Source organism: Rousettus aegyptiacus, unplaced genomic scaffold (genome assembly GCF_014176215.1).
Source record: "Rousettus aegyptiacus isolate mRouAeg1 unplaced genomic scaffold, mRouAeg1.p scaffold_m13_p_14, whole genome shotgun sequence".
Classification (NCBI taxonomy): Eukaryota; Metazoa; Chordata; class Mammalia; order Chiroptera; family Pteropodidae; genus Rousettus; species Rousettus aegyptiacus.
The window spans coordinates 44089067-44099750 of record NW_023416289.1 but is presented as its reverse complement, the minus strand read 5'-3'; the positions used below and the strand labels follow the sequence as shown (position 1 = coordinate 44099750).

Here is a 10684-nt window from a genome sequence, read left to right as displayed (position 1 = left end):
AGACAGCCAGGTGGGAATACACAGTAGGCGATTCGCTATTTGGCCTTAGAATTACTGTTGGCGTCCATTGCACGTTTCTCGAATTGTTAAAGCCATAATTGAACGCGAATCCAGGATGTTGGTTTTCCCTTCCATGAAATGGGGGCAATAATACCACACTGACTAGTGAGTAGGCTGTCACGAGACAGGGCGACTCCTGCGCGGCACAGGGCAGGACTGCACACCTGGAAACCCAGGTCATGCCGTAGGGTGAAAATAGGGCTGAGGTCGCGGCTCGATTCAGGCAGGGTCCGTCTGTCTGTCTCCTCCGCCCCCCAGCCTCTGGCCGCCGTCCTGGAGGGGGACGGGAGATTGGGTCGTCAACCTGTCTATCCCAGCTCTGAGCTGGGTTTCCTACTTGGGGGCTGCCGGGGCCAGAACTGCTGATGGAAACCAGCTGCGGGAGGCGCCCAGGCTGGGCGCACGCCCAGGCCCCTCCCCGGCGCCGGCGGACCCCGCTAAGTGGGGGGGGGGGGGAACGAGGGCGTCCTAGCTCCCCACCCCCCTTCCGCAGCGGGGCCCGGGGCCCTGGAACGTCCGGCGCGCCTGATGCTTTCCAGATGTGAGCCTGGTTCCCCTCCCCCACTTGGCCCCGTTGCTCCAGCAGAGTAGGGGAGGAGGGGAGCCAGGGTCCCACACCTCCCATCAAATCGCTACACCACGGACCTGGGCCGGTGTCCCCTCCCCGCAGATCTCGCGTTCCGGACCAGGCCGTAAAAACTGAATTAAGATGTGCTCACTGTAGTAGAGGCGCTCCTTCCCCCACCTCCACCTCCTTGCTGGGCTCGCGCCTCCTCCCCTCGCGCAGCCGGCAGGGGTGGTCGGGACACGCCCCACCCAGGCCATGCCCCATCTCAGCCGCTGGCACGCCCCCTTAGAACCCTGAGACCACGCCCTCGGGAAGCGACTCTGAGAGTCTCGCCTCCGCCACCACCCTCTGGAAGGCGCGGGGCCGTCTCTGCCCGCCTCTTGGTCTGGGTATCTGTGTTTCTCGGTCCCCGTCTCCAGCTCTACATTTCTGCCTGTCCTAGACCCTCATGTCTCTGTGTCTCGGTCTCCCTCTCTGCAATCCTCTGCCCGTCTCTGTCTCTTTTGGATCCCGAGGTTTCTAGCTCTCCGAATTTCTGTCTCCGTATCCCTGTCTCTCTCTTCGTTTCTCTGTCTCTCCCTGCATTTCTCTCCCCTTCTCTCGGTGTCCCAGTCCGTCTTCAGTTCTCTCCCTCTTGCCTTCTTGTGGGTCCCTCTGTCCCATGTCTGCACCCCAGCCAGCTCGCAGGGGCGACTTGCTCTCCTGATTTCCACCTCCTCCTAGGGCTTTGGCGCCGGCGGGGCCGGCGGCTCGGCGGGCCGCGGGCGACCCCGTGTGGCCGTCAGGGGGACTGTCCGAAGAGGACAGAGGATTGTGTGCACACCCTCAGATGTGCTGAGAGCAGAGAGACACTGTGGGCGTCTGTGGGTGACACAGGAGATGGTGTGTGCCACCAGGAGACTGTGTGGGTGTGTACTACTGTGAGATTGTGCGTCACGCCAGAGTGTGTGCGTGGCTGTGTGACCCTATGAATTGTGTGGTAAGCAGAGTGCGATTGTGTGAAGTCGTGTGTTACCCTTAGAGCTTGTAACTGTGTATGTGACATGAGAAAGATGACATGTAGGTAACTGTGTATGATGTCATGTGCCTGAGACACTGTTTGGGAGACCGTGACATCGAAGGACCATATGTGAGAGTAAGAGATTGTGTGTGACAGTGTGCAACGTGGTGAGGACATGAGTGCTGTGTGTGTCGCACGAGCAGATGATGTGTGAGACTGAATGCATGTGATTCACCCAGAGATGGTGTGAGAAGTTAGTGTGAGAGGCTCAGGGGGACTGGGTGTGACAGAGAGACCGTGCGAGTATAAGTCAGTATGTGTCAGCCACACTGATGAACTGTGAGAACTACGTGTGACACAGGTCATGTGGAAGACGGACAGAATGGCACAAAATTGTAACAGTGCAGGAGAGAGTGTGTAACTGTGCAGGGCACTCAGATGAGAGCACGAGAGAGACCTTGTGTGTGTAAAAGTGTGACGCTGGGAGACTGCTGTGTGAGGGTAACAGCGGTGTGTGATACAGACCGTGTGAGGCTCAGCCAGAGATTCTGTACACAAAGTTTGTGGAGGGTACAGACTCTGTGTGACTGTGTGTCCGGGAATGTGTAAGATTGTGTGTGACATTTAGAGTTTGTGCAAGAATGGGTGTGAGTGTGGGAGTCACTGGATATATGACTGTTACTGTGTAATACCCTGAGATGGTATATTTGATTGTGGTTGTGCGAGATGTCATTGGTGATGTGTCACAGTGAGTGAGAGATTGCGAGAGACTGTGTGGCATTTTGAGAGACCACGTGACTGTGGCACTGTGGGAGATTTTGTGTTGAGCACAGTTTGTTTGTGAGACCGTGGCAACACTTGTGTGACACAGCGAGATAGAATGTATCTCTGTGTGAGGGGCTGCGAGTGTGAGTCTGTTTGCTGAGAGGGGTCATCTGTGGTGGGGTGACACTGAGGTGGCCAGTGTGACAGGGTGGGAGAGCATGTGTGATGCAGTGAGAGGCTGTGTAGGACACAGAGGAAAGATTTGTGACTATGGAATAAATGCAGCTGGGTGCAGGGCACACTTGAGAGACTGTGTCTTTTTCCCATGAGTGTGTGTGTGTGTGTATGAGAGAGAGAGAGAGAGTGTCATAGAGAGACAGACAGACGGAGAGAGATTAAGAGAGAGAAGAGACTGGGAAAAAGAGGGAGGGAAAAAGACACACAGAACAGGAGCCACAGAGACACAGGGAGAGAGAGACCCAGAAACAGAGACCAAGAGGGGACCGGCGGACAGAGATAGGACCCAGGAGACAGACCCAAGGCAGCGAGCAAGGGTGGTGCGAGGCGCTGGCAGGTGGTGGCAGGAGCAGGAGGAGGCGGGTCCTCAGGGGCTGCACCCCGGGGGAGGGGGCGGGGCAGGGCTGGGCAGGGGGACCCAGAAGCTGTCGTCCAGCCTCTGCCACCATCCTGCTCTCCCAGCCCTGGGTGACAACAGGTAGGAGGCTCCAGTCCTGGCCCCAACAGCTAATTCCTCTGCCCGATCCCAGCCGATCTGTCCACCTGGGAATGAACGAATGAGTGAGTGAATGAATGACGGTATACTTCTGCATCTCCATTAGCCTGTCTCTCCCCCAGCCCCTCCGTCTCCCTCTCTCTGTCCTCCGTCCCTTCCCTGCCCTTATCCCTCCCTCCCTCTGTGCCTCTCTCCCTGTCCCTCCCTGTCCCTCTTCATGTGTCCCCATCTCTCTTCTCCCATCCACGTCGCTCCATCTCTGCTAGACTCCTGCGTCTCCTCCTCTCTACGCCGCCACCCCGTCCCTCTGTCTTCCCCGTCGCACTCCGCCCCTTTCTTTACCCCTCTTTTTGTCCACCCCCTACTCGCTCCATCGCTTCACCCTCCCCCTTGTCTCTGTCTCTTTCCCTCTTAGTTTCTTTATTTCCTCGGTGCCTCAGTCTCTCCCTCTGCCCCTCCATTTGTCTCTCCGTCCTCTCAGTTTCGTCCGGGTCGGGCCCACCCCCACCCCAGCCCTCTCCGACTGCTAATGAGCAGAGGAGCCTTTGAGGTGGCCAGGGCTGGGGTGGGGGAGCTCCCCGAGGGGGGCGGCGGGGGCAGCTGCTGCCAAGGCCCTAATGAGGCCCCCTCTGTGCCCCTCCCGCCGCGATCTTAATTCCTTGTTCTCCCTGGAGCCGCCGCTAATTGGCCTGGGGAAGGCCCCCCTCCTGGCTCATGCTCTGTCCCTGGCGGCTGAGGACACCTGGATCCTGCTCCAGCACCTGTGGCCCTGTCCTTCTGTCCCTCCCTGCACCTGCCTCTCAGCCTTGCATCTGTGCTTCCTTCCTGCCTTCCTCGCCCCTCGCTGTCCCTCCCTCCACCTGCCACTAGGTACCCCATCTGTGCACCTCTCCATCCTTCCTCTTGCTCCTCTTCTCCCTTTTCATCTGTGCTTCCCTCCCCCTGCCTCTGGGCACCCCCAATCGTGCGCCTTTTCATTCGTTCCCGGTCGCCGGGTCCCACGCCACCGCCACGCTCACCTGGGGACCGAGACTTGCCCCTAGCACACCTCGGCCTCCTCTCCCGCCCGGCTTTTAACCCGTTCCGTGCCGCAGCCATGTCCAACAACATGGCCAAGATCGCCGAGGCCCGCAAGACGGTGGAACAGCTGAAGCTGGAAGTGAACATCGACCGCATGAAGGTGCCGGGTCGGGGTGGGGGGAAGGCGGGGACTCCGACCGGGTCTGAACCGGGCGAGGTCGGCAGTGCGGCCGGGAGCCTGGGGGAAACAGCCCCTTCCGACCCGGGCTGGACCCGGGGAGAGGCCCGGGGAGGGGCGGGACAATCTGGGGGTCTCGAGCAAAGGGAGGGGCCTGGACGAGGGGGCGAGGTCTCGGGGCGGGGTCCGGGGGACCTGGCCGAGCTGGGGGCGGGGCCCGGGGGCGGGGCGGGGCGTGGACCTTCGCCCCGCGCCCACAGGTGTCGCAGGCGGCCGCGGAGCTGCTGGCCTTCTGCGAGACGCACGCCAAAGATGACCCTCTGGTGACGACGGTGCCGGCCGCAGAGAACCCTTTCCGCGACAAGCGCCTCTTCTGCGTCCTGCTCTGAGTCTTCCTGACAGCCTACCCTCCCCTGCCAAACTATGAATCCAATAAACGTAGTGTCTGTGACGGCATCTGCATTTTCGGGGAAACTGAGGCACGCGCGGAGCTGGGGTCCACCGCGTCCCTTCTCACCCGCCTGAGTGTGTGTGGAGGGTGGGGGTGCGGTGAGGATATGCGGGGTGTGTGGACGCGGAGAGTGTATCGGGGGAAAAAACCCTGCGCCGAGAGCTCTGGGATCCTGAATTTATTTACTCGTCCCAACAGCCCCGGAGGCAGCTAACCACTTGTATGGTACCCGTTTTACAGACGAGGAAAGGTAACCAGAGGTCCCTTACTCAAAGCCACACAGCTAGGAGATAATGGGTTGAAGACTAGCGCCCCCTGAACCCCTCCGCTGGCCTCTCTCCCCTCCTCCTTCCTGGGCTGGAGGTTCCTGGGAGCCCCTGTGCCCCGCCCACCTCATCCCTAAATGACTCTGCTCTTTTTTTTCCACGTCTGGCTGCGCCCTACCACAAGCCCACCCCTTTCCTTAAGCTCTGAACTCTGTTCATTCGTTCATCCATTCATTTATTCTTCCAAGCCGTGTACCTCCCCCTGCGCTGGTTGAAGCTGGGCACATGGCTGTGACCGAGACGGCCCTAGCCCTGCCCTCCTGGGGCTCAGAATCCAGCGGGAGAGACAGACATGTCTCCAGACTCAGCTTCGGGATCAAGGAGGGCTTCCTGGAGGAGGAGACATCTGGGCTGGGACATGGTGGTAATAAAACTTGGGACCCAGAGAAGGGAGAAGTGTGGCTAGAGGGAGAGAAGACAGACTGACGTGTCCATTCCTTTCTACAACAACGATTTTCTTTGTTCTGGGGACACAGGGGTGACTGTGGCAGCTCTGGTTCCTGTCCTGTGTTTCCCACTTCACACACTGGTGGCCCACAGGACATATATAGCCTCTAGTTATGTAATTTTGTGCTCTCTACTTTTGGCCTACATAATGTTTAAAAATGTTCTTCACTTGGTTGCCGAATTGAAAAATAGAGTACTTCACATAAAAGTCGATATTTCCATCTTCTCTGGAACGGACAGGTCTGGTGACCTCAGACCTACACAACCCCATGGGGTGACCGTTGGCTATGAGATGGGGTGGGGAATTTCCAGCTTGTTAAAGTCCCTGCCCTGCCCTATTATCTCCCAGTTGAGGAGGCCAAGGTTCAGTCGCTCCCTGTCATGGCGCCTGTGTCAGGGGCTTCTGACAGTGAAATGAAGAGAAAGGTGAAATGTCTTTGAAAAGTCTGTTGAAAACGAGGAAATGCGAACCAGGTAAGCTGTTCCTTATTTTACCTGGTTGACCTGAGGGCCACTGAGTTCAGGGACCCCCTCCTTTCCCCTCACCCCCACCTCTTCTCTGGAGAGTAACACCCCTGCTCCCCAGTTTGTGGCTGACTGGAGGAGGAGGGCTGGCCCTTAGATCTGGGTGGAGAAGGCTCAGTGGGCCATGCACGAGTCTGGCAAGTGCTCCATTATTCGCATCGGATTAGGGTCCCCTGGGCCCCAACTCTGAGCTTCCTGTTGAACTGAGACGGGAGCTGCTGTAATTACATCTCCCTCCTGCCTCCCACCTCTCAGCTTGTGGCTCAGGCCAGGTTACATCATGTCTGTGGGAGCCCCAGGGGAGACGGGGGACAGAGAGAGCCAAGGATGAGCTGGGGTTGGGGCGGGGGTGCGGAGAGAGATGCTGCGAGGGAAATTGCCTGAAGGATTCCGGAATTTCTCAGATTCAACATCCTCACATCTTAGAACCTGAAATGCATTGAAATCTAGAATTCCAGTACTCAGAGGGCTGTAATTCTGGAGTCTTTCAAACCTGTGGGGCCAAGATTCTGGGGTTCCGCCCCCTTGTCCAGCACTTTAGCAGTGTAAGGAATTTTTGTACCCAGACTGTTGGGACTTAACCCTCTCAGCCCCAGGACCTTTGAGCTTCCTCTTTCGAATTCCTGGTCTTGGAGAATGGAAACTCAGAGGGAGCAAGTGGGGCTGGCTGACCTGGCACAGGGAAGGGAGGACATGTCTGCCTGGAGCAGGAGGGGGAGAAGGGAGGGGAGCTGAACCCCGACGTTGGTCACCGAGGCTGGGAGGGAGGGAGGAGGCGAAGCCAGAAGGGACAGGGCAGGTCCCTGGTGATGAGTTTCATGTGTGCAAACCCAGATAATTTTGTTAGTGGGTATGATGACAGTATCACACCAGCTTCTGTTCGCCAGCTGCTTTCCTGTCACCCGGCTCTGGCTGTAAGGTCAGCTCTGGGGTCATTGCCTGGTCAAAGGTCAGAGAGGTAACCGCCTGGGGAAGTGCTTGCTCTAGGCAGTCCCCTCCCACTTCCCTCCAAACCCTGAGGGCTTTTGCACCCCCTCCACTTCCGGCAGGGCTGAGGGGGTCAGGGAGGGTGGCCCAGAGCAGACAATGCACATTTGTGGCCATCACTTATTGGGAGTTCTGTTTCACATACTCCATCTTACTTAACTCTCTGATAGCTCCCAAAGGGACTCTCTGTTCCTCCCCATCTTACCATCTTATGGACATGGCAAACAGGCACAGAGAGGGGAGGGCTGGAGGAATAAAATGGGGCACCCGAAGGACAGAAAGGAGGGTCTCCCAGGGGAGGGGCAGGGCTGGGATGACAGAGTAGAGCCCCCTGGAGCAGGGGAGAGAGCAGATGGGTTGGCGAGGACCTGTTTGGGGTGGAGAAAACCGTGATGGGCTGAGAGAGTGGCTTCTGGCAATAGATGCTTCTATCTTTCTATCTGGGATCTGGGGCGGTGGGGACGGGTCAGGATAGATCCACGACAATGAGACAGGGCACTGGTGGGTGGTCAGGCTTCCAGTCATGAGCAGCTAGGGGTGTGCAAGCATGTGTGCATGTGTGTGTGTGTGTGTGGTACAAGGTGGGGCCAGCCTCTCCCTCGGGCAGGGCCAGGAAGAGGACGTAAACCAGGGAGCTGAGCGGGAAGGGCCCAGGGAGAGCTGGGCCCAGAAGCACATCCAGATGGAAGCCCCGGGTGTGGGCCTGGCCAGGGCTGTGGCTGGCTGTGGAATGACTCAGCCCAGGGCCTCTGCCAGGCTCCAGCTCCAAAGCTCTGCTGCCATCATTTGTCGCACGCCATTTGGGGACGTGCCCCCATCAGATGGTGCCCTCTGCATCCCTAGCCCTTGGCACACAGAGTGGGTTAGGGCTTGTTGAGTGAATAATAATACCACCTTCCTAGAGGCAGGGAGGGCGAATTCCATCTCTAATTGTCATATGACACCCTGACAAAGGCAGCCATTTGATGAAGACACATAGGGAAGTCATTTTCCAGTGTGTCACACAGTGACTGGTGAGTGGTGGTGGTGACTTCCAAACCCACCCCTCTTCCCTGCACCAGGCGGTCCCTCCACACACAAACACACACCTTAAACACGGCCATAAAGAAGCACATGAACCCACGACAAACAGACACTCACAGACAAGCAAAAAGATGCACAAATAGGCCTCGGAGAAAACGATGCCTGCCTGCAGGTGCCATCGACATATCCACGGTCCCTAGCACACCCCCTGGAGGGCCCACTTTGGTCTCCCCCCTGGTGCTGCGTGTCCATTTGGGGTTGTCATCAGGGTGTCCTCTCTCATCTGCTGGCTGCCCCAGGTCCCTCTGGGGAGGCCTGAGTCTTGCTCCTTGCAGTGGGTGGAGGGGGGAGGGCTGCTGACTCAGCCACTCTGAGCAGTTCCTTCCCACGGCTCCCCAATTCCCCTGCCCCTGCTCCCCTACAGCCCCTTCCCTGCCTAGAGGGGTGACTGCTTGCGCCAAGGCAACAAGGAACCCTTTCTGACATGGGCTGTGGGCCTGGCTGGGGCGATAGCTGAGCAGGCAGCTGCGGGTCCCCAGGAGGTGGGCGGAGATGCGTCCAACCCTGGTGTGGACCGGGGGACCCTTAGTCTTCTCATTAGGAGTGAGTTACAGTCACGGCCACCCCCACCTGCTCCCCAAGCACAGTACTGATGCCGCCCACAGTTGCGAGGGCTCCTGGCTCCCTGCAGCACAGGTGGAGAGACTGAGGCCCCGGGGGCGAGGGCAGGGGACTTGCCCAAGGTACCGTGTGCATGGGAGCAGAGTGGACTTTCTAAACGCTCAGACATCCCTGGTGCGCACAGGAAGCCAGTGGGAGGGAGGCTCCGGGAACCAGCGCTCCCCCCGCCCCACCCCGAGTCCCCAGATGCAGAGACAGGATGCAAGCCTGCCAGGCGTCACCCTTCATTAATATCATATAACTTCCTGAGTTCCCTCCATCGGCCTGATGACCACAGGGCATGAGAGGGGTCCACGGATGGGGAGGCCCGAGAGCCACACCCATGGACACCCCCTGAGCAGGGCTGTGTGGTCACTCTTGGAGCCCCTGGTGTGGCTGGAGTCGGGGTATCCATCCTCCCAGAAGCTGAGGATGCCGGCTGGGGCTGGAGATAGGGAGTGAGGGCGTGGCTGGGGGCTGTGGTCACGGGAACACTAGACAGATTGGGGATGTCTGCATGCTCCCCAGGGTTCAGCCCTTGGGGTCAGGAGTCTCGCTCCTGGCTTTGGATATGGTTCATCTGCACAGGCTCTCTCCTTGTTTCAGAGGATTCTAGGGTGGGCCACTGGCCACGGTCGGCCACCAGGCCCATGAAGCCTGTTTCCCCCTTGTACAGATGAGGAAACTGAGGTACCCTTTCTTCCCATCCTCACCTGGGACTATCCCGCAGCAGTGGTTGAACTGGACAGAAACTGAAGTCAAATGGAGTGAGACTCCAAATTTGTAATTTCTACACTTATATTGCCTCCCTAAAAAAAATAGGGGTGTCCGAGAGTGGGCAGGAAGGCTGCACGGGAACCCTGGGCTCGGTGGGAATGGGCCTGGGGACAGCTGTGTTGGCAGCTGGGACACGCAGGCCTACCACACTGGCCCAGGGCAGCGGCGGCTGGGGCGCATTTGGGGAAGGGTGGGAGAGAGCAATGTGACTGGCAATGTTGGAGGCCTGGACGGCTGTCTGTGGCTAAAATATTATTCCTGGAGGTCGAGGTCGCCAGAGCTTGGCCTGGGGCCTGGGAGTGCTGGTGTGAGAAGCAAGAGGGTGGGAGGGCCATCTCCACTTCCCAGGGCTCTGCCTGCGAGCCTGTGATGGGGAGCCTCAGGGCAGGCTCCAGGGACTGGCCCGGCTGCTGCCTTCCCCAGCCTTCTGGAAGGAGTGAATCGCATTCCAGGGGACAGAAACTTCCCAATGCCTGGAAAACACCGCATCTGGGAGGGGTTTCGTGGTTATTTCTCAATCCCTGAGCAGTGTCCTAACCCCGGGGCCCAGAGCCCAGAATAGATCCCAGAGGCCACCCCCGGACAGCCTTTAGGTCTGGCCAGCTGTCCCCTCAGGTCCCGTCCCGGCCCCACCGGTGAGCTCCAAACTCTAACCGAGACGAGTCAGTGATCCCCACCCCGGGGTGGCTGGGAGATGCTGGGGAAAGGAGCAGGGCTGGGCCCTCTGCGTGAGGAGGTGGCAGGTGGCTCAGTGATGGAGCCCATGAGAGGACACAGGGAGGGGAGCCAGAGGCGGAAGATGGATGCGCTGGGCAGGGGGACGGAGGGAGAGCGCCAGGGAGGGCGCGCACGGAGCGGAGGGGGCCTCCGGAGGAGAAGGCAGGGGGAGGGAAGGCGGGGCAGAGAGAGGAAATGAAAAAGCTGGGGCAGCGAGCAAGCGGGCAAGATGAGTAGCGAGGGAGGCGGGAGGAGGGAGGGAAGTAGGGAGACGCTGACACACGGAGACCTCACGGAGAGACCAGACGGGAGTGAAGCGACAGGAAGGACTGAGAGACGAGGCGGAGGTGCGGTGAGGAGGGGCTGCACCAGCAGAATTGCAGAGAAGGGGGTAGAGAGCTGTGCGGGCAGGGGGCGGAGAGGGAGAAGCAGAGGCAGAGGAGTGGG

At 59.0% G+C, this 10684-nt stretch overlaps 1 protein-coding gene across 1 annotated transcript; it reads left to right on the top strand.

Moving 5' to 3' along the window:
- Positions 1-1002: 1002 nt before the first annotated feature.
- On the top strand, positions 1003-4775 carry GNG8 (G protein subunit gamma 8). The gene is made up of 4 exons (XM_016155440.2): positions 1003-2967; positions 3093-3191; positions 4221-4306; positions 4585-4775. The coding sequence occupies exons 2-4, from the start codon at positions 3188-3190 to the stop codon at positions 4711-4713; spliced, it is 219 nt and encodes a 72-aa protein (XP_016010926.2). The 5' UTR covers positions 1003-2967; positions 3093-3187; the 3' UTR covers positions 4714-4775.
- The last annotated feature ends 5909 nt before the right edge of the window (positions 4776-10684 follow it).